This window comes from Camelina sativa, chromosome 11 (assembly GCF_000633955.1).
Source record: "Camelina sativa cultivar DH55 chromosome 11, Cs, whole genome shotgun sequence".
Classification (NCBI taxonomy): domain Eukaryota; kingdom Viridiplantae; phylum Streptophyta; class Magnoliopsida; order Brassicales; family Brassicaceae; genus Camelina; species Camelina sativa.
The window spans coordinates 3,632,449-3,655,273 of NC_025695.1; the positions used below are offsets into that span (position 1 = coordinate 3,632,449).

At 35.7% G+C, this 22,825-nt stretch overlaps 5 protein-coding genes across 6 annotated transcripts; 3 read left to right on the forward strand and 2 right to left on the reverse strand.

Moving 5' to 3' along the window:
* Positions 4,337-7,569, forward strand: LOC104721437 (inositol-tetrakisphosphate 1-kinase 2). The gene is made up of 9 exons (XM_010439418.2): positions 4,337-4,977; positions 5,761-5,842; positions 5,928-5,960; positions 6,146-6,266; positions 6,369-6,461; positions 6,577-6,696; positions 6,780-7,012; positions 7,106-7,190; positions 7,288-7,569. Exons 1-9 carry the CDS (start codon positions 4,670-4,672, stop codon positions 7,380-7,382), a joined length of 1,170 nt encoding a protein of 389 aa, XP_010437720.1. The 5' UTR covers positions 4,337-4,669; the 3' UTR covers positions 7,383-7,569.
* On the forward strand, positions 7,697-11,766 carry LOC104721438 (aspartate--tRNA ligase, chloroplastic/mitochondrial). Of its 2 annotated transcripts, XM_010439419.2 has the most exons (15): positions 7,697-8,087; positions 8,285-8,428; positions 8,537-8,646; positions 8,746-8,857; positions 8,964-9,035; positions 9,145-9,236; positions 9,379-9,499; positions 9,696-9,818; positions 10,014-10,209; positions 10,328-10,515; positions 10,601-10,672; positions 10,762-10,860; positions 10,943-11,023; positions 11,123-11,180; positions 11,426-11,766. In XM_010439419.2, the coding sequence occupies exons 1-15, from the start codon at positions 7,731-7,733 to the stop codon at positions 11,593-11,595; spliced, it is 1,995 nt and encodes a 664-aa protein (XP_010437721.1). In that variant the 5' UTR covers positions 7,697-7,730; the 3' UTR covers positions 11,596-11,766. The 2 variants fall into 2 exon arrangements, with proteins under 2 accessions (XP_010437721.1, XP_010437722.1); XM_010439420.2 differs by lacking the exon at positions 9,696-9,818.
* On the reverse strand, positions 11,952-14,251 carry LOC104721439 (ABC transporter F family member 4-like). The gene is made up of 2 exons (XM_010439422.2): positions 14,082-14,251; positions 11,952-13,529 (listed from the first exon to the last, which is right to left on the reverse strand). The coding sequence occupies exon 2, from the start codon at positions 13,499-13,501 to the stop codon at positions 12,113-12,115; it is 1,389 nt and encodes a 462-aa protein (XP_010437724.1). The 5' UTR covers positions 13,502-13,529; positions 14,082-14,251; the 3' UTR covers positions 11,952-12,112.
* On the forward strand, positions 19,094-20,215 carry LOC104727588 (probable disease resistance protein At4g27220). The gene has a single exon (XM_010446679.1). It carries the CDS (start codon positions 19,094-19,096, stop codon positions 20,213-20,215), a length of 1,122 nt encoding a protein of 373 aa, XP_010444981.1.
* Positions 20,688-21,409, reverse strand: LOC104721440 (pathogenesis-related protein 1-like). Its single transcript, XM_010439423.1, has one exon. It carries the CDS (start codon positions 21,345-21,347, stop codon positions 20,829-20,831), a length of 519 nt encoding a protein of 172 aa, XP_010437725.1. The 5' UTR covers positions 21,348-21,409; the 3' UTR covers positions 20,688-20,828.

Below are 22,825 nucleotides of genomic sequence, written 5' to 3' on the forward strand. Positions count from 1 at the left end.
TGTAAATCAAATTCAGTAGACTTCAATGAAAGCTTCTTTATTAAGATGCCATCACCAAAGCCACGAAGCTTTGCAATCTTATCCTTGCATTTAGCTGACGGCAATCATAAGTGTGCCACAATGATATTCTGCGTGAACAGCAGTTCAGTGTAGTTTTATCTCTTCTCCAATCCAGTTCGATACCACCACACCAATCACATTGTCATCTACTTTTGTGAGTGAACGGGTTGCACTTGGCTTAAGTAAAGGTTCTCTCTATGTTTCTTCACCACTACAGTATGCTGAGTTGTTGAAACCTTCATGAAAGGCCTACGGTAACCTCTTATACTCCGCCTATAAAGGGGCGTTAGATTAAATATACGAAAATCTTTAGGTTGTATATTTGGTTTTATGGTTGTATAATTAGGAAACAAACTTGTAAACATGTCCTACTGTACTCTACATATCTAGTCTAGAATAATACAAACGACTCACGTAGACGTAGTTTTCGGTTGGTTTTATAAATTTCATTTATTCGTATTAAAAAACGAAACATGGAATTTATATAATTTTGTTTTTCAGTGTTGCTTTAAATAAAATATTTGGGTCAGATTCGGTTTGATTTGTATGCCAGGTCCTAAAGACTAGTACATCTTTCATCTCTGCCTTTTATTGGATTTGTTGTTAGCTTCGTATAATATATTTTATATCACTAGTTAGACGCCTTAACTAAGAGTCGATTATGGGCATAAAAGTCACTACATTTATATATACCTTTTTAAATATTTGCTAACAGATGTGTTATTACTTATTGTACTTAAAGAATAATAACGATAGAGAGATCAGAGATGAGAAGTTTATAAGGCAGATGTTAAAAGCGGATATGTTCTAATGCACTTACAAATTACAATGCATATAGGCATATATTTTTCAACTAAAACAAAAAAACCAACTAAACACCCACAAAAGGCTAAAAAGTCGACAATAATGCCAAAAGATTAGTGGGTGTATGAAATTCCACTAAGATGCATTTTGAAGTTTGATGTTCTTATGTACCTTTTATTCCCACTTAGTGGTACACATATGTACACAGAGACAACACAACACAATGCATATTATATATTACTAGTATATAATATATACTTATTTATGTGACGAGTGGTGCATATATTTTGTCGTCTGTTCAAGAGATAAAATTTTGATAGATATCTAAACTAAATAAAATCATTTTTTCAGTCAAAGAAAATATACTTGTCGTCGTCGACTCGTAAGAATTTAAAGAAATATATGTCAAGCGCGCCTACTTAACATGTTTGCTCTTGTATTACTTGAATTACACCATTTTTTGGTGTTCACATCAACATGTAAATTAGATCTACTCTTGTGTATTTCACTATCATGATCGTAAAGAATATAGAATACAAATTTGTTTTTCCCTTTTATCGTCGTTAAAAACAAAAGAATTTGGAAAAAAAAAACAAAATATATATATATATATATATATATATATACAAAAAAATTGAACTTGACAACTCAACATAGACCTGTTTTTGTTTAGTTATGTTCAAAATCCTAATTTGTTACCACTTCTTGTTTACTTAACCCACATTTCTGGATGTTGTGTGATTCATAATTAAGTTTTCATATACATTCTTTGGAAGAATCCTTTTTTTGTTACATGTTATATGAACAACAATCATATTTCACATACGTAGCACCATATTTGAACCCAAATCCGTTAGGTGAAACAACACTCTTCTAGCGACTAAGGATAGTTAACTTGACTCGGGTCATTTCCATGTGACGTTGTCCTTTATATTTTACAGCGAAGTTTTGTTTTTCTTCTCATCTTGACGTATACAAATATTCCATTCACCAAAAATAGAGAAGTAGAGTCAGCTCATATCGAAGTCAACTGTCAGGTGTAGAATAAAAGCATATGCATCACTTTTTATGTAGCGATCAGTCGCATATATATTTGACGACACATTATATTCTCGTAAACATGAACATATAGATAGATGTCCGATAAGAGATAATAAGTCAACACGGTATATGATTCTACAATTAGTTAATCGTCAGCACTTGATAAGTCTATGTCAGTGCATATATATCTTGAACATCAAGTATCGTATTCTATCTGCACCATATATGCTAATGAAATTCTAGAATCATATGTTTTACTCAATTGGGAATTTTTTTGCCTCATTTACTACTATACTCACAAATTGTCATAAAATTAGGTCAAACAACGAACACGAAGTTGTATGTTAGTAATATTTGAATAAATTGTATTTTAGTAAGTTGAATAAAAAAATGGTGACTGGTTTTTTAGTGTTAGAACAAAATAATACATAGTAACACAATCATACACTAGAGTTATAGTGTTTACGCAAAATATATAATGATATTATGGTGAAAACCCGAAGCCTGCTTCACAACTCATTCAAACCGTTGACAAACAGATGCGGGACCAACTCCTTGCCATTGGTGTCAAGGGGGATCGCCGATATGATACTGGTCTACTCACTTGGCTAGGGACTAGATACTGATTTAAAATAAAATTCTGCTCTCTTTTTAAAACTATCAAACAAACGATGCACCAATTGTAAAGAAGTATTTTTGTTTTTGAATATAATTTAACATTACATTCAAAAAAAAATCTAATGATATGAATTTATGATGTACTAAAAACTAGTCTCTGTTTGATGAATGAAAATTTGTTTGTTATATATTTGCATTATGTACATAAGTAGTTATTTTCCAACTATTTCAAAAGTACATGATCACACGTACATTAAATAATTATTGTGAATGATAGCTAAACTTCATTAGAAAATTTTAAAACGTAGAAAAATTAAAGGTTTACTACTCATGATTATAGTAAATAAATATTATGGTAGTTTGATATATTTGTAATCTACCTCAAACAAAAGGAAGATTCTGACAGAAACAAGAGACTCTGCTGCCTAACATAAGGAGCATATTCCCTTGCATGTTGTTCATCGTCATACTCATATATTCCAATAAAGTCAATTGCATTTATCATTAATTTATTATATATGTTATAATCTATAATATAAGTTGGAAATCAGTAGATTAACATCTAGCTTTTTGTCGTTTTTAATTGGATGCAATCTAAAGACCTGATCCACTATAAATGATCTTTAAGCTAATCTGTTAAGACATTTTGCAACATTTGCTTTTTCATTTTATAAAATAGTATTGTTTTCGCTCAACTTTTGTGTGCAACAATAAAGAAATCGACAGATACCAAAGTTTCTATAAAATAATTATAGTTGTGGGCACGTAAGACTACTATCAGATTTGCATGCGCGTGCGGACGAGCATAGATTAAGAAACAGACATGACACATGCTTATCCAAATATCTAGCTAGCGTCGTCTTAGAAAATCAAAGAATTCTAAAGCTCGTCAAATCGAAGACCATAGAAACCTAATAGGCAATAGCTTCCACCTCTAGGAGTCTCTAGAGGCTGCTTAATTTACACACACATTAAATCGAAACTTACAAAAATTTGGTAAACATTTATCAACGGTTTGGACGATCCACAAAAACGAGCACATAAAAAAATAGTTGGACGATCCACAAAAACGAGCACATAAAAAAAGATAAGATAACGAAGAGTTAGATATTAATTATGGTTGAGTAGCTCTGAATTGTGAAACATTAACGTATAGATGCTGGAGGACGGCAGGTCATGAGCCATCGTAATGTTGACACTAATTATAAGCTGCCACGCAATATTTATAAATCAACGAAAAGCTTCTAAAACTATTTCTCAGGAGTTAAACGTTTGAAAGATCCAACAAATAGCAAGGATCAATCATATCAAACATCATGTTATGGCAGACATACAAATCGTCCATTTCAATTCTTTTGGACCATTAGGCTCGAATAGGAACTCACCACCACAAAAGATTTGGTGACGTACGTATATAGGCAAATTAAGAGAGATTGATTAAATTGCCTACCCAATCATCGTAGTATATATAGAGTTTCAACTTTTCCAAAGCCAAACGTGCTTTAACCAAATCTTGTTTCATTAAAAAAAAATATGTTACGAAAAAAAGAACAGTGGCAATTATTAAAAAAAAAACAAATACGATTATATCCAGAGTAACACATACGGGTATCAAAAGCACATACTGTACAATGTATTAATGTTAGACTACGTGTAATTCATTAAAAAGAGATAAAACATAAAAAAAAAAAAAGAGTTGAATACGGGGAAACTCTTAAACAGCTTTAAGGAAAATAATAAATCTGAAAAGAAAAAAGGAAAAAAAAAAAAAGCAAATCTTTAGGGGAACGAGAGAGAGAGAGGAGAGACCATTTTCACTACATAAAAAACATATCTTTTTCTGCAAATTCTTTCATCTCTCTCTCTCTATAAATATTTGATCTTCAGACCAATCTCTCTCCCTCATCTCATTCCTCTCTGATTTCTTCGCTCTCTATTGATTTTGACAGATACGTTTAGTGTCAAAAGTTTTCATTTTTTTTGTTTCTCTCTAAATCTCGTTCTCGAGACAAAAACACTCTCCCTAATAGGGGAAGTGCCTAAATTCAAACCACTTGCGTGTAAGAGGATCAAGAATCTGAGAGGGATCTTTAAAGATTCTACCTTTGCCCTCTTCTCTCTCTCTCTTTTTATACCGTTTCCATTCATGTTTGCTTCCTGTGAGATCGAAACTGCCCGATTGAGCCGTAATTTGGGGATTACCTGCAATTTAGGGTTCGCCTGCGGTGGATTTGAAGACTTTGGTATGAGATTCGAAGGGGAAAACATGGTTCCAACCAAAGCTGAAGAGGAAGAAGACGGCGGCGGCAGAGAAGTGGCTGTCACCGAAACGTCGCCGTTTCAGTTTCACCAGCCGTTGCTGCAGCAGCAGCAGCAGAAACTCGTTGTTGGGTATGCTCTCACTCCCAAGAAGAAGAAGAGTTTCTTGCAGCCCAAGCTTGAAGTTCTTGCTAGGTAACGAAATGCGAACCCCAAACTTGCTCATTTGATTGTCAAGTTTTGATTTTTACATTACAAAGTTTCCAAATTTGTTGAACAATCTGTGACTGTGTCCTTTTTTTTTGATTGATTGTTCTACTACTTTACCTGAGAAGACTGTTCCTTTGTTGGCGTTTAGAGAGAGCCGACAAGTTCTTTTCTACCTTTAAAAAGATATTTAGGACTTTGACATTTTCTTCTAGATTTGGTTCTTGTTTCCTTACTCTTGTTTTGGTTCTTATTATTGGTTTTCCTGATTCTGTTTCGGAGGACCATTGCCACTTGCCACTTTCTTGTCATCTGCCATGTTTTTGTCTTTAATCGACTCCTTTTGCTTAGACTTATACTTACACTAGTATACTAGTGGTGGCATCAGGAATCTTTTTATAACCTCCTTAGTTTCTGTGGGAATATTCCTTGTTTAATCCATTTAGATTAGTCTCAGTCTCTGTTGAGGTTTGACTTTGGCTTTAAAATATACAAAAAATACTCTTGATGTTTTGCTTTTTTCTGCGGCTTTGAAATCTTCTTCAGTCACATGGGTGTTTTGGCTAAAACAATCACTGGTTCAACATAAGATATCATGTTCTAGAATGTCTCAAATTGGTCAAAGAGAACTTTTCTTAATTGGTTTTTGTTCAGTTTGGCCTCTGCTTTGCTGCTTTCTAATCAACCCATAGCTTTCATTCTTTCCTTCCTCCAGTATCGTTTTGAACAAAATGCTAACAGTACTACTTTTTGTGTGTCTTTCTATTTTAGGAGAAAAGGCATTTTTTTTGTCCCCATCGATTTGAACCGCCCCCTTTCTGACCAAGGGCCATTTGATGTCGTTTTGCATAAGGTTTGTGAGAACTAAGAATGCTCTGAGCTTGTATCTGTGTGTTTCTGCTGGAATTCTAATGAACTATATGATTATTCTCCTGCAGTTGCTGGGAAAAGAGTGGCAAGAAGTTATTGAGGTTCGAAAAACTGTCTGCCTTTCTTTAAATTTTATTGGTTTGAGAATGTAAATGTGTGTACAACTTAAATAGGATTAGTAGTCGACTGTTAAGCTAGATCAGTTTGTGGACATTATCCTTTCAGCAGGAGTATATTGTCATCGAATCATGTTCGACAAACTCATGTTTGTATCGCGTGTTTGTAGGATTACCAGCAAAACCACCCAGAAGTGACTGTGCTTGACCCACCAGGTTCAATACAGCGTATATATAATCGACAATCGATGCTTCAGGGTATGGCAGATTTGCATCTGTCAGATTGCAGTGGTAACAACCCTCCTTAATAAGTTATCTTGACACTGAAATTTGGGTTCAAAAACTTTGTTAAGTTTCTCTATAAGTGATTTTTGCTCTGGTAAATCTTTGTAGGCAGCATTTTTGTTCCAAAGCAAATGGTTGTCTTAAAAGATTCAGCAGCTAGTGCTGACAAAGTTGTGGAAGCTGGTCTTAAATTTCCACTAGGTAAAACTGAACATGTTATCTTACTACTAATTCTTCTTTATATATTGATGATGATGATGATGATGACCAGGGGCTGACATTGGTTCAAACTTGTTTATTTTCAACTTTTTACCAGTTGCAAAGCCGCTCTGGATTGATGGAACTGCGAAGTCACATCAATTGTACTTAGCTTATGACAGGCGCTCACTTGCAGAACTTGACCCGCCTTTAGTCCTTCAAGAGTTTGTAAATCATGGTATTGGGTTTTAACTTCACTATGCAGTTTTCCCCATGTATAGATCTTCAAAATACTCAATGTATCTTTTTTGGTGCCTGAAGGTGGAGTTATGTTCAAGGTTTTTGTGGTGGGTGATATTATAAAAGTCATGAGACGGTTTTCTCTACCAAATGTGAGTAATTGTGAAAAAGCCAAAGTTGATGGCGTCTTCCAATTCCCAAGAGTTTCATCTGCTTCTGCTTCAGCGGATAACGCTGACTTGGACCCTCGTGTTGCTGAACTCCCTCCAAAGCCTTTCCTCGAGGCCCTTGTCAAAGAGCTAAGAAGCTTATTGGTATAAAATTGTCGCTGCTTTTCTCCACTCTTTAGTCTTTGCCTTGCAAGTCCGGCTTTTTAAATATAATTTGTTACTTCTTATCTTCGATAGGGACTTCGTCTCTTCAACATAGACATGATCAGGGAACATGGGAGCAAAAACACGTTTTATGTTATTGACATCAACTATTTTCCAGGCAAGCTCTTGGAAGTTTTTGTGTAGTTTTTAAAAATATGATCTTCTCAAGGAGCAGAGAAATGAAGTTTTAAGTCTGGTTTGAAATGCATTTGCAGGTTACGGAAAGATGCCAGATTACGAGACTGTATTTGTAGATTTCTTCCAAAATCTGGCGCAAACAAAACATAAGAAGCGACAACATTGTAAATGATGAAGATGGGAGGCAGTGTTTAGATGATGTTCTAAGGATCGACAAATAATAAAAAAATGTCTAATTATGGATTTGTACAGAACTAGCTTTCCCTTTTGGAAGCTGTATTATCAGATAACAAGTTTTGGTTACTGATACTTATGACTTATATGAGTTTTAATTAAATAAAAATAGCCTTCACAATCAACTTCTCCTCTACAGTTGACCACAAAAACAAAACTGAGTTATCTCCCATTGAGACCATTCCGGTTAGTTATAAACCGAACCAATTTTAACCGGTTCAATCAAAATTGATTTCTTCGTCTCTAAAACGCAATTCCTCACTTCAGCTAAAATCTCGTCCCAACAATGTCTCTGCTCCTGCGAACTTTGCCTCTACGACCTGCTCGATTCCTCTCCGCAACCGTCATATCCGCATCAACCGCCGCCGTTTTATACTTCGTACCCAAACGGAGAAACCCACTTCCCGGAACCCGAAGAACCTTCTCCAATTCCACTGTTGCGGCTACCTCCGGCGATGTCGTAGTGAAGCCTGTTCCATCTCCTCCGTCGATTCTCCGGTGGGTATCTCGCACAGGGCTATGCGGCGAATTATCAGTCGAAGATGTTGGTAAAAGGGTCCGCCTTTGCGGGTGGGTCGCACTTCACAGAGTCCATGGAGGTCTCACTTTCCTTAATCTTAGAGATCATACCGGCATTGTCCAGGTTTGAGATTTCACCTATTGTTACCTAATGCTTACGTTATAGCTGTTAAGTTTTAAGTAACAATAGATTGTTGTTTCTTTCTATCCGAATCTCTTAAATGAAGTATAATTGCAACTCTTTGATTTCGTTTGTGCAACGCAAAGATGTATAATTGGGGACTGTATGCTTCGTTTTTGATTGAAAGTTTATAATTTTAGGTTACGACAGTTCCGGATGAGTTTCCTGAGGCACATGGCTTGATCAATGACATGAGGCTTGAGTATGTCGTTTTGGTGGAAGGTACTGTTCGTAGCAGGCCAAATGAGGCCATCAACAAGAAAATGAAAACAGGATTCATTGAGGTATGCCTTTCCTTCTCACTTAACTCAGCTGCGTTATATATATATATATATATATATATATATGTTTTGGTTCTCTCGAAAGTTGATGGGGGTAGTATGTTGCACTAGGTAGTTGCAGAGCATGTTGAAATATTGAATCCTGTGAGGGCAAAGCTTCCCTTTCTTGTTACTACTTCAGACGAGACAAAAGATTCAGTGAAAGAAGAAATTCGCTTAAGGTGAAACATTAGCTGTATGTTCTATCTTTTATGATTTTTTTTTTATACTGAATCTCTAAATAATTACTGATACTTGGGCTTTTGGTTGTATGATGTTAGATTTCGGTGCCTTGATCTACGCCGTCAGCAAATGAAGAATAATATAGTTCTTCGCCATAACGTGGTGAAGCTAATTAGAAGATATCTAGAAGACAGACATGGGTTCATTGAGGTATTTCCTACTCTATTTGAAAAAGCCTCTGTATTTATTTTCGCTATATTTTCAGTTTTGGGAGTTAACCTGTTTTTTTCCATCTGGATTTGTTTGTTTGTGCCAGATTGAAACTCCAATACTCTCGAGATCTACTCCAGAAGGCGCGCGAGATTATCTGGTTCCCTCTAGAATTCAGGTGCCTTTACTTCGATTTATTCTGCTTCTGTCAGAGAATTTAGTTTTCCCCAAGTATAAGCTTTTATCATAGTTTATTTGTCTGATTCTATCAAATCTCTCTATCGAAGTCAGGAACATTCTATGCTTTGCCACAAAGTCCTCAGCTCTTCAAACAGATGTTAATGGTCTCTGGTTTTGACAAATATTACCAGATAGCAAGGTATGTATATGAACTTTGGCACTTAAGATTGGTTCAACATAAACCTCACTGACATAAGTGGCTCATCACCTTCATTTACCACCAAAAGCAGGATTCTTATGCAAATGATTTCTCTCTCATGCGTTTTGTTTCATATTATCAGATGTTTTAGAGATGAAGATTTAAGAGCTGACAGGCAGCCTGAATTCACTCAGCTTGATATGGAAATGGCTTTCATGCCTATGGAGGACATGCTGAAGCTGAATGAAGATCTTATCCGTAAGGTTGGGATACTTTTGAGCTTTTTTTTGTTACTTCGTATCTTCTATGATAGTGACAATAGTGGCTCAATTTTGTCAAGAAATGTGTGTAAGAAGTTGTTGCTTCATGATGTGTTTCTTGTAATCCTATATGTTCTGAGATTCCGAGGCTCGTTTGATGTTCTTTCAGCATTTTTAATATTTTGACCTTCTTGTGCAGGTATTTTCAGAGATCAAAGGTATCCAGCTATCTGATCCATTCCCAAGGCTAACATATGCTGATGCAATGGATCGTTATGGCTCAGATAGACCAGATACACGATTTGATCTTGAGTTAAAAGACGTAATATTATCTGCTTTGTGGTTATTTAGTTAATGTTACAAAGAAGTATATATGTCTCTTTGCCTGCTTAGGGAATTATTGCATAAGCTAGTTTTTTTTAATTTACCAGGAAGTGCGATTTAGAGCTGTTTCCCAATTGTACAGAAACTTACAAGTCAATTTTGAAGATTTTAAATCCCTAATTCTGAATTGCAGGTGTCAAACGTTTTCACAGAATCGTCCTTCAGGGTTTTTACAGAGGCCCTTGAAAGTGGTGGAATCATTAAGGTATTATGTGTGCCTTTGGGTGCTAAAAAGTATTCCAACTCAGCTCTCAAAAAAGGAGATATTTACAATGAAGCCATAAAATCCGGAGCAAAGGGTCTTCCTTTCTTGAAGGTCTTGGATAATGGTAAATAAATAAATCCTGTTTACTTCTTTCTCTTGGACTTGTATTTTTCTAAGGATAGACAGTAAACTATACATTGTACATTCGGTCTGAAGACTGAAGGTCTAAACTTATGATGCAGGCGAGGTCGAGGGAATTGCAGCATTAGTTTCTAGTTTAGACTTGGAGGGTAAAACAAACATTGTGAAACAATGTGGAGCAGCACCCGGTGATCTTATATTATTTGGAGTGGGTTCTGTTACTTCGGTTAACAAAACCCTAGATAGGTTAAGACTCTTTGTAGCCCATGCCATGGATTTGATTGACGATGTAAGTTTCACCATTGGTCAATCACTTTTTTGTTCCACTTGATAACAGTTCATCAGATTTATGCCAGTTCTTGTATATTATACAGTCCAAGCACTCAATTCTTTGGGTGACAGATTTTCCAATGTTCGAGTGGAATGAGCCGGAGCAGAGGCTTGAGGTCTGTTGTTTCATAATTTGATTTCTTACCTGAGATGAGATTTATGTCCAATATTTTGTGTGCTAATATGACAAGAACTTCCTCTTCAGGCATTACATCACCCATTCACAGCTCCTAAGCCTGAAGATATTGATGACTTGCCTTCTGCACGAGCTCTCGCTTATGACATGGTCTATAATGGGATTGAGGTAAACCAGACAGCTTGACCATTTTTTCTCTCTGGACCAATGGCTTGGGAGATTTTTTTATAGACTCTATTATTTATACCAGATTGGTGGAGGAAGTTTGAGGATATATAGGCGGGACGTTCAGGAAAAGGTTTTGGAGATCATTGGCATCTCACCTGAAGAGGTGATAATCACTTTCTTTTAATTTGGGAACTATCCATTATAAATGGATTACTCATGTTATTCGGAGCGCCGTATCTATCATGTTTTCTTCTGCAAACAGGCCGAAGCAAAGTTTGGCTACCTTTTGGAGGCTCTTGACATGGGTGCTCCTCCTCATGGTATGTAATTATTTCTCAAGGTCATTTATCTCTGAAGAAAACATTACCTGATCTCAACGTCCATGTTTTAAAGTCTCGATTGGTTTGACCTGTCATTTGTTGTGTGTGGATGGGTTCTTTAAGATATGGGACTTGAAAAGTTTTATGACAATTTGTCGATAACTTGGTATCTTGTGATGATGATGCTGCAGAACAAGATTATTAAGCATGGTTAATGAAACATTAGAATTGATATGAACTTGCAGGTGGAATTGCTTATGGACTAGATAGAATGGTGATGATGCTGGGAGGTGCGAGTTCCATAAGAGATGTAATAGCCTTCCCAAAGACAACCACGGCGCAATGTGCCTTGACGAGGACTCCCTCGGAAGTCGATCCAAAGCAGCTCCAAGACCTTTCTATCCGCACCAAATAGCTCTCAACACAAACATAATTGTTGTATCTTAGGTGCTTTGAGAGGATTAAGTAGAGTGATTATGATGGCATGTCTCTTGCCAACGTTCTTGTCCATCTTCTGTTTACGCTTTAACATTACTATTATTGATTTTAAATAAAGTTGTTATCAATGTCACCTTTTGAAACAATATATGCACGAGTGATATACTTGCAAGTTGCAAGTTGCAAGTTGACATAAATAAAGTGTTATAAAGCAAAAGTTGAGAATAGCCAGTTTTAGAGTTTATAATTCCAAATGTTCTGAGTTTTGCAGCTTAACTGACAAGTTATTGAGCTCTTCTTCTACTGTTAGTGTTAAAAGTCAGGATTCCTGAAGAGCAGTGAAAGCAATCCGTAGCCAAAGTTCCAAATGAATATACAGTTTTGCGAAACTAAGTAACAGAGAGAGACTAATGTTTTGAGATTTTACAATCGCATAGCTGCAAAAGCATGGAAACATTCACATTAACTTATCAATTTTGCCATTAGTGCTTCTTTCACTCTGTTCCGATTGCTTCCTCTTCATCTTCTTCATTCCCTTCTATTCTTATATCTGGCAGAGTTTGTGGATCAGTGAGTGCATCCATCTCTTCTTGAGAAATTGACGTTTCTGAAGTATTATCTGCTTCCTCCGTTAGCTCTGTAGAGAAAACGTTTGAACTTTCCTTTTCAGCTGATTCATCATCACCCTCAGAACTTGAATTCTCCTTCACCTCGGTCGTGTTTGAGCCTGATATGTTTTCAATCAGCAAAGACTCTGAAGTTGAGTTCCTGGACTCATCTTGAATGGAATCTTTGTTGGTAATGTTTGCAGAAACAGTGATGTTGGGATCAAATTCATTACGGATTTGCTCAAGTTCCAAGACAGGATGTGGTTCAGAGAATCCTGCAGGCGGTGCACTTTTCTCTTGACTTCGATCTCGCATGATTTTTGTTTCGTTCTGCAAAAAGCCTGTAGCTTCAAGAATTGCTTCTGTCGAATTGGTATTAACTGTTTCACCTTGTATTTCAGTTACCGCGCTTTTTGCTTCAGAACTGGATGGTTCACTGTCACCATCTTTCACTTCTGTGGTTGTTTTGTTCACAAAATTCTCTGCTTCTCCTAACTTTAAGTCAGGTTGCTTCTGGATCTCAACCTCGCTTGTAGTGCTATTGGAATTATTCTCCTGAGTTGTTCCATTAGAACTTTCTTTCAATTTCTCAGTGTTCAGTATCCGAGACTCATGGGACACAGCACTGGAAGCATCATCAGCCTTGTAATGCTCCTCGCGTGCCTCATCAACGGTCATATCAATCTCATCTGCATGAGTAGTCTCTTTCTCTTTCTCTTTCTCATCGCTTTCACTCGTTCCACTCTCTTTCTCTTCTTCAAGTGTTTCATCATCCTTATCAGTATCTCCACCGGGTTTACTTTGATCTTGTTCATCAATCTCATCTTCCTCATGTTTGTTTTCTTCCTCATCTTCCTCAGCTACTTCCTCTCCTTGCTTATTCTTATCTTCTTCATCCTCCTCAACTACTTCCTCTTCTTCTTCTTTCTCCTCCTCTTCATGATTACTACCATTCTCTACTTTAGTCTTCTTCTCTTCTCCTCCATGGCTAATCTCATCTTCATCCTCATCCTCTTCCACATGCTTCTCCTTCTTGTTATGATAACCGGGAAGAAGATCTTTTCTCCCAAGCTTCACCACTCCGTCTTCAACCTCTGACAACAACACAGTCGCTTTCTCGCCATCTTTCTCGTAAAACTCCTTCTTCTTATCATGAGAATACTTCACTTGATAGATTATCCAAATGCAAACCCCAAGCAGAACACAAATCTGCAAAACATGCTTCCCTTTAATACCTTTGCTTCCTCTTTGGCTTCTGCTTGATGCTTTCTTCATCTTCAACAAAACTTCTTCTTCTCAACTGCTATACAAAAAAAAAAAAACCATAACTCAGATCTTTAACCTGTGACACACAATAAAGAACCAGCTTTTATAGAATAAGACAAATCAATAACCTAAAAGACCAAATTTTTGGAGTTCATTAATACCAAAAAGAACAATAAAAGATGTGACATGCAAAAGGGAAAATAAAAAATATCAAATAAATTACAACCAAGATGCTGCAAGTAAAGGGGTATACAAAGTAAAAACCAAACAACGCAGATTGAAATCCTAAATCAGCAAACAGAGACTGAGAACCTTAAAATCCCCAAATCTTGTAGACAAATTCAAGAAAGAACAAGTAGTAGAAGAAGAATGGGACATGGCAAAAAAAAGAACACACCCATGACAGCTTCGATCTTAAACAGCTAAAAGGAGTCAAATCAAGAAACTAATTCTTGAAAATAGCTGAGTTTTACAGCCAAAATCAAGAACAAAAAAATATATAGATGAGATACAATAGGGACAAGAATCAGATTCGGAGACAACTAAAAAAGGAAACAAAGTTGGAGTTTTGTGAAGAAGAAGAGAGTACCTTGTGAGTTCGAGAGAGAGAGAGTTATCTAAGAGAAGAAGACAGAGAAGCTTTCGAGCTCGGAGTTTATAGTTAAGGCAAAACAAAAACAAAGAAAAAAAGAGAGAAAAACTTTGAATAAGGAAAGAGTGTGAAGGACAGAGGTAAGGCCCAGACAACGCAAAGATGGTGAACCGATGACTATTGTCTACTCTACTCCATTATTTTTTTTAATTATTATTTCTTGGGGAATAATTCTCTATTAATTTTCAATTATTGATAATTTTTTATATGGAAAATTACTGGCGATTATTAAATGAATCGTCAAATATAGTTCAATTTCAGAACTTATAAAATCATGAAAATGAGAAAAGAAAAATATATAAAGTATATAATTCTAATCAATTAATTTGTTAGAAAATTGAAATAAACTCCTACGTTAGTTTATGGTTGAAACAACAACACCTCCTCTGTCTTGAAGAAAAAAATAAATAACAGGGAAACAAAAAGCAATTTAGAACTTTTTTTTAGGTAACCTAATTATGTGTATGAGTCATTCTTGAAGTGGTCAAAGTGGACTAGAGAAGGCGACAAGACCATAAGATATAGAATTGTTGATGGCTAGCAAGTACACATTTGATATATAATCTGATGTAAACTCTTTCTACTTCTCTGTCAACATGCTCTTTTTTTGTTTATCAGCAGGTCTCTTATTTCTTGTTCCAACGAGACCAAGTACTCAGACTTGGTAATTCTTCTGACTATTAATAAACCACTCCCTCTTACGTTATCCACAGCTACAAGTTTTCCATATAATTTCATAAAAAATGACCTTTCTCTCTATAGATAGAATTATTATGTTTTTATTAGCAGATTGAAAACAATATATATGTTGTTTTTCTCTTTTTAATTTGCACATATGCATGCACCAGTAAAACCATCGATAATTAAAATTAATGTAGCAAGTATGCTTTAAAAAGGTAGGTTCAGTGTTTAAAACACTGAAATTAATTACATATAGATATTATCAAGGGTTTCAAGTTTCAAATTTCAAATTGAGTTAAGACAGAAGAAAAACTATAATTCACATTTTTAGAAAATCTCATACAGCTTATGGAGTAATTAATGACATTAACATATAACAAAGTAAATAATTAGTCTAAGACAAAAAAAAGAAGAGTAAAATAGCTAATAACAAAATGAAACCCACATACATTACCACTTTCTTCTCGACGACTCACCGTTAGATTCTAGATCACTATATGTACTGTTGTACGTAAATCAGAATGTGCATGTAAGACTTGTTTTGTATACCCACGTACATCATTCGGAGCAGTGACGAACTCAGAATATATTTTAGGGGAGTCGAAATATAATTAAGAAAATAAATATTTTTTTTTTACAACAATAAAAATTAATAATTTAAAAAGCTAAAAACGTTTTTGATTTATTACAAACAACCAAAAATTAGGTTTAATATTTATAAGTGAAACACAAACAAAAAGACTAAAAAACCATGAGAAAAATATAGTTAAAACACAAAGTAGTAGGAAAATATGATAAAACCTTTAAGGGTCACAACACAAATTTTTTTAATTTGTAAGGGGTAAGGGTCAAAACATAAATATATAAATTTGGGGGTGAAAACAGAAGAAATACAAAAAAAATTACAAAACTTAAGGGGCTAAAATACAAATTCCGAATTTTAGATGGTATGTTTGACTTTGACTTGGTCTACTTGTTCAAGTTAAGCAGCAAAAGTACTCGTGACTCGGCGGTCCTACTTTCTAATGAGTTTATAAGTTAATGTTTTTAATGTAGTAATAAGACGAATTTAAATATATCCCTATATATGATATTATATAGTATGTGATAGCACAGTAAAACATTTACTAAAACTAAAAAAAAAAAGAAATCTCATTCAGCCTATTGAGTAATGAAACGACATCAACTTATAACAAATATAGATATCTAAATCGAAATACACTATCATAATGTAAAATTTCTATTTTTTTTTTACTGCACATAAAGTAAAATAACTAATGGGACAAATGAAACCCACGTACGTTGTTATTTAGGTATGTATATTTTCCAAATCTAAATACACTATCATAATGTAAAAATAATACCTATAATTCACATTTTAAAAAAATCTCATACAGCCTATTGAGTAATGGAGTATTTAATGACATTAACATATAACAAAATAAATAATTAATCTATGACAAAAAAAAACGTAAAATAGCTAATGGCAAAATGAAACCCATCCACCATATATATGTTGTACTCGGAAGTCGGAACAACCATTGTTCTAACATTTAGCTTAAATAACATTTAGAGATGTATATTTTCCAAATCTAAATACACTATCATAATGTTAAATTTCTATTTATTTGACTGCACATAATGTAAAATTTCTTTTTAAAAAAAAATCTGATATATATATATATATATATATTGTATGCTTATAGAATTAAGATATTTGGTTTTTTTGAAACTTCTTCTAAACCACAATGAAATTATTTGGTTTTTCAACTACTTGGATTAATTGGATCATGGCTACAGTTAAATCAGTTGAATACGCAGTCTTAGTAAATGGTACACCATATGGTAAAGTACAACCAAGTCGTGGGATAAGGCAGGGTGATCCACTGTCTCCATACCTATTCATTCTGTTTGCAGATATCTTAAGCTATCTCATTAAGTCTCAGGTGTCCTCCAAATGATTACAAGGAATCAAAATTGGCAATGGGGTTCCACCTATAACTCACCTTCAATTTGCAGACGATAGCTTATTCTTTTGCAGAGCAAACAATCGCAATTGTCAGGCCTTAAAAGATGTTTTTGATGTCTATGAATACTATTCAGGACAAAAAATCAATAGCTCAAAGTCTTTTATCACTTTTGGTTCTCGAGTTTTTGGTCACCGTCAAGATTCTATGAAAAGAATCTTGCAAATACCAAATCAAGGGGGAAGTATCTAGGTCTACCGGAACAATTTGGTAGAAGAAAAAAAAGAAATGTTTGAGTACATTGTTGAACGAGTTAGACAACGTACGACAAATTGGAGTGGCAAGTTTCTATCACCTGCTGGGAAAGAAGTTATGCTCAAGTCGGTTGCAGCTGCAATCCCGATCTATGCTATGTCCTGCTTCAAACTACCACTTGGACTCATTTCTGAACTAGAATCGTTACTGTTGCACTTTTGGTGGAAGAAAACGACTTCATCTAGAGGCATCCTTTGGATTGCTTGGAAAAGGCTTCAATACTCTAAGAGAGAAGGTGGCTTGGGATTTAGAGACTTAGCTAAGTTTAACGATGCATTTTTAGCTAAACAAGCTTGGCGTATTCTTAAATGTCCCAACAACTTATTTGCTAAAGTTATGAAGGCTAGATATTTTCCTGATATTTCAGTCCTTGATGCCACACCCAAAAAAACACAATCTTATGGCTGGTCATCCATTATTATTGGTTTAGGTCTTCTAAAAAAAGGAGTTCGAGTTGTGTTGGTGATGGTTCTACAGTTCGAATCAATGTAGATAATGTTATTGCAGAGCATCTCCCACGCCTTGTTTGTTCTATTGACCCTCCTGCCACAGGTATCCTATCATCTCTTATCGATTGCACATGTTCCATTAAATCATGGGATACACCTGCAATTGATGTTATGATTAAACCGACTGATATTGAGGTTTTAAAACAAATTTACATTCCACAATTTGACATAATAGATAAAGTTATTTGGCACTACAATGCCTCTGGTGAATACTCTGTTCGGTCTGTTTATTGGTTGGCTACACATGATCCTTTTTACTTGGTTCATGCTTCTGACATCCCTCATGGTTCCGTTGAACTAAAAAACAAAATATAGAAACTGCAAATTTTACCAAAAATAAAACATTTCCTCTGGAATATGTTATCTAAATCTTTAGGTACCACTACTAGACTTGTTTCTCGGGGTATTGACATTAGTACACTATGCCAACGTTGTCACGACGCTGAGGAATCTATTAATCACACCCTATTCACATGTCCTGCATCAAAATTGGTTTGGGACTTGGCTAATCTCCCACTACTATCATCCTTCCATAACACAGATTGTGATTCCAATGTTTCAGCTTTATTACACTTGTTTGATGATCAATCATTATCCAAGGAACAGAAACTACTTCCTCTCTGGCTTATTTGGAACATATGGAAGGATCGCAACAATTTCATCTTCCAAAATATTGCTTGTGATCATCATCGAATCGTATCTCAAGATAGGGCTGATGTGTTTGAATGGATAAAGTCAACACCACCTCGTTCTTTTTGTTCAGTTTCTTCAGACCAACCTTATAATCCCCTTTGGACGAGACCAGAATTTCCATTGGTGAAATGTAACTTTGATGTTAGTTTCAGAGCAGATACAAGGAAAACGGTTGGAGAATGGATGATCCGTAACCATCTTGGAGTTGCAATTTATTGGGGCTCATGTATCCTTAGAAATGCAAATAATTCACTAGAGGGAGAGGCACAAGCTTTACTACTGGCCATTCAACAAGCTGCTGCTAAAGGATTCACCAATGTATGCTTTGAAGGAGACTGCAAAACGTTAATTGATTGCCTCAATGGATCTCTACACGATGTCTCCATTCATGGTTTACTACAAGATATCAAACTCTGTTCCAGAAACTTTGCTCATGTAGCCTTTTCCTTTATTCATCGCACAAACAATGAGATTGCCCATTTATTAGCTAAATTGAGTTGTAATAACTTCGATTTTTATTCAGACTCTTACAATCCTCCTGTATGGCTGATGGAACCTTTGTACCTTGATAGATTTTATTCTGAATAAATTACTTTTGCTGAAAAAAAAAATAGAACTAAGATATTTACAAGAAATATTTTAGAGGATAAGAAGCAGAGGAAAACTGACAATGATGAAGATGTTGAGGTGGTTGTGTTTTTCCCCACGGAAGATTCGAATAGCAGATTCGAATACTCTGTCCCATCACGAGCAAGGCGTGGACATATACGACATCTACAATAACATGGCGTGGGTTAGTTGTCCTGTGCAATTTCATTGTTGTAGTGATAGGGCAGATCATGAGAGTTCTTTGTCGGGTTATTTAGCCAAGATTACAGCCCTGTTAGCGGACGATGCGGTTAATAGGGTTGCTCTGTGGGGCTTAGAAGGTTGTGGTAAAACGGTAATTGCAAAGACTTTGAACAACAACATTAAGAGTCGAACTTGTGATCTACGGTTTGATTTAGTGATTTGGGTTCCATGTTATAAAGAGATTAACATTTCAAGGCAATTACACCAAATCGCTAGAAGGTTGACCCTTTTTTACGCAGAGGATGCACCCGATGCGGTAATAGCTGGTTTAATTTTCCGTAAGTTGCAGAAATTTAAAACGTGTCTCATCATCCTTGATAACGCCCTCGCGTCCATCGATTTAGATCGTTTGGGTATCCCATGGAGAAATTATCAAGGAGACAATGGGGTGAGAGTCAAAATTCTTATCACCACTAGGGACCGCGGTGTGTGCCGGAAGCTGCTAGTTGATCAAACCCTAAAACTTGACTTCCTAAGCGCTGATGATGCTTGGAAGTATTTCTGCTCTGTGGCTGGAGAAAAAAATGCTACGTCAGCCACTGTCGAACCCATTGCAAAGCAAGTTTGTAGCAAACCCCAAGGTTATCCTTTTGCGATCACGGTCGTGGGGAAAATACAACTACAGTGTTCATATATCGGCTGGTGGCAGATGGGTTTGCGAGACCTAAACTTCCCTCACCGTGCGAGTGAGATTACTAGTGAAATCATATACGCTTCTCTAAAGTTGACATATGATTGCTTGCAAGACAAGAAGATGAAACAATGCTTTTTGTTATGTGCGTCGTATCCCGGGGGTTGCATAATCAAGTTAAAAGAAGTTGTGTGCCTTATGGTGGCTAAAGGGATTATTAAAGATTGCGAGGGTTGCCAACACGAGGGCCTTATGTTGGTTGAAGGCTTGAAAGACGTTTGTCTTCTAGAAGACGGTATTGACGATGAGACGGTTACAATGCACGAGTTGATTCGCGATTTCGCCCGATGGCTTATGTCCACAGACGCAGGAAACATTGAGCAGCTAGATGATCAGTCCTCCTCTCCCATGACAAACCCGTGATGTGATGATTGCTTCTCTGTTTTGAAACTATTCTCTTCGTGATCTTTTCCTTGGCTTTTTTTTTTTTTTTTTTTTTAACATCAGTTTCTTTTTGTATTAAACCATTGTGTGAGCTATCCGTTTTCATCCTTCGACTTGGATAAATAACAGCAGATTTTTTTTTTGTTTGTCTGTTGAAAAACGAAGCTTTTAAACGAAGAGTGTACATACCCTAATAATAGGGATCAGAGCATTTTAATTTTAAAAGTTTAAAAACAAACAATAAAAATGTAAATCTAGAGAATTGAAGAAAATATGGAGTGTTCTCTGTTAATCTTTATAAAACCAGCAGTGTCTGAGGAGGATGAAATCAAATCTTTCAAACATGTATATTAATGTCATTTTAGCGCTTAACCACGGCAAATCTATAAGATTCTGATAGTCACTTCTTCGCCATCCTTCGAATCGATGATGATGCGCTCAAAAAGGAAAGTCACTCAACATCTTTGTATACAATTTTTAACGCCATACTTTATAGAAAAGAAGTATGTAATCTCATGTACCGAATTCTCAAAATAATCAATAATTAATTAATACAAACATCTTTACACACAATCATCAATTGAATCTGAAATCAATATGGTTTAGCTCCAATAAAATTGCCTGCAGGGTCATAGTTACACACAACAATACTTGCACCATTATCACACTTAGCCTTACCACAACCGAGCCGAGCTGAGCCACGCCACACGACCTGCGTGTAGTGTCCACAAGCCGGACCGTGGCACGAGTTTGAATAAAAATCATAATACGACTTCTCATCCACCCACATCGCAACCGCCTGAGCTGCCGACATGTCTCCACCGCCATATGCAAGATTCTCACCATATGGTCCAGATGAATGTTCAAGACTGCAGGAACCGGCGGCTAGTTGGTTTGCGTAGTCCTGTGCCACAGTGGCTAGACCGAAGTCCCATCTTAGGGGCTTCACTCTTACCGCGGCTCGGGCTGCGTTATGGGGTCTGAGGTAGCTGTCAGGAGACTCATGGGACTGCGGATACTGAGAGTATTGTGCGAAGGAAACATCGATTTGGGTCATGTAATTGATGATAAGTAGGAGAACCAAGGTATCAATAGCAACCTTCTGAAACATTTTAATGATTTTTCTTTCGTCTTTAAAGATTCATGGAACAAATTAAAGTTAGAGTAAGATGAATGTTTGTTTTTGATTGCTACTTATAGAAAGTTTAAAATGTTTATATATAATGTACACAAATTATAGTTAATGGCCTAGTTGGTGTCACGTTTTGAAGTAAATCTGGTTAGAGACTATATATAAAAGACTAAAGGCTTCTAAACATTAATGTGAAGTGATGTACGCACGTTATTAGGGTTGTGTAGGTGTGCGAAAAAAAGGTGGCATGTTTGTAGAGCTGATAGTGATGAATTGAGTATCTCGGTCGGCTAAGGGTGGTGGAATATATCTTTAGAATTATTGGTTTCGGCTATGGATCAGATCTAATTTTTAAAAATGTGACTTGTATTTTTTCGTTCAATCGATCAATAAAGAAACGTACTGCAACTTAGCAATTCATCGCTTAAAGTCCCGGATAGCTATGAAATAATAATATATTTTTGGTTCAATCGTTTATAGAGACTATTTAGATATAAGGTACCGGCGCTGATCCGTAGACCTGGAAAATAAAGCAAATACTCATTCATGGTGAGGGAAAAAAATTCATGATAGATAAAAAAAAATTACAGAAAAATTTACAAAAAAAATTACCAAAAAGTTGATAAAAAAATAAAAAAAATAAAAAAATAAAAAAAAATCATCATATGTATCAAATCCCTGAAAAAATCAAGTTTCGTCTCCATGATGTACATATATGTTAACTCTAATATAAAAACTCTATATATTTCATAGTAAATCCTAAAAGATGCGATACTTTCAGACTCGGACTTCCAATTGGTTTAAAAAGTCAATTGACAATTTGTTGATCTAGCAAAAGTATCCAAATTAACCAAAATTATGGTTGATGTAAAATCATTTTCAATAAAATCAGCTAACTGATTAAAAACCCTTGGCATATTCTCTTATATTCAATCACAAATGTGTTAATTAACCGTTAATAGTACAGTAGTCAACTTATAGTGCGCAGCCTCCTTGCCCAAGCAGCCGGATGACCTAAGCGGTTTCAGGCAATGTCAATGTGAAAATATTATTATAGCAAATTAAAGTCTTGCCGTGTAGTTAATGTTGTTTACAGTTCACATAATTCCTCTATAGCTTTTCTTCCGAATACAAAGTCACCATCTGAAATACTATCCAATTATTCATATCGAAGAAACTAAAACTTAAGGGGTGAAAAACATTTCGTTATATCCACAAAGTGATTATAATTTAAAACCCCCGAACTTTTTCTCCCAGACACTATAATTGAGGAACTTTTACCGCAGCTCTCCTCCGACACCGGCGAAGGAAAACTGTCGGCATCGGGATTTAATCCGAATCTCTCATCTTTGTTTTCAATCTCGTAGTCTAGCTTTCTTCTTCCGTTTGTTTAAGCTTTTGTTCCCCTTTTATCTCTCTTTAACCCTTTTCACCCACTTACCTCCTTTAACTGATCT

Coding starts and splice junctions, on each gene's coding strand:
- LOC104721439 (XM_010439422.2), bottom strand. CDS start 13,501: ATGAAGAAAGCATCAAGCAGAAGCCAAAGAGGAAGCAAAGGTATTAAA.
- LOC104727588 (XM_010446679.1), top strand. CDS start 19,094: ATGGCGTGGGTTAGTTGTCCTGTGCAATTTCATTGTTGTAGTGATAGG.
- LOC104721437 (XM_010439418.2), top strand. CDS start 4,670: ATGTTTGCTTCCTGTGAGATCGAAACTGCCCGATTGAGCCGTAATTTG. Junction 4,978..5,760: donor AAGCTTGAAGTTCTTGCTAG/GTAACGAAATGC, acceptor TTTCTATTTTAG/GAGAAAAGGCATTTTTTTTG. Junction 5,843..5,927: donor TTGATGTCGTTTTGCATAAG/GTTTGTGAGAAC, acceptor ATTCTCCTGCAG/TTGCTGGGAAAAGAGTGGCA.
- LOC104721440 (XM_010439423.1), bottom strand. CDS start 21,347: ATGTTTCAGAAGGTTGCTATTGATACCTTGGTTCTCCTACTTATCATC.
- LOC104721438 (XM_010439419.2), top strand. CDS start 7,731: ATGTCTCTGCTCCTGCGAACTTTGCCTCTACGACCTGCTCGATTCCTC. Junction 8,088..8,284: donor ATCATACCGGCATTGTCCAG/GTTTGAGATTTC, acceptor TTATAATTTTAG/GTTACGACAGTTCCGGATGA. Junction 8,858..8,963: donor ACAGACATGGGTTCATTGAG/GTATTTCCTACT, acceptor TGTTTGTGCCAG/ATTGAAACTCCAATACTCTC.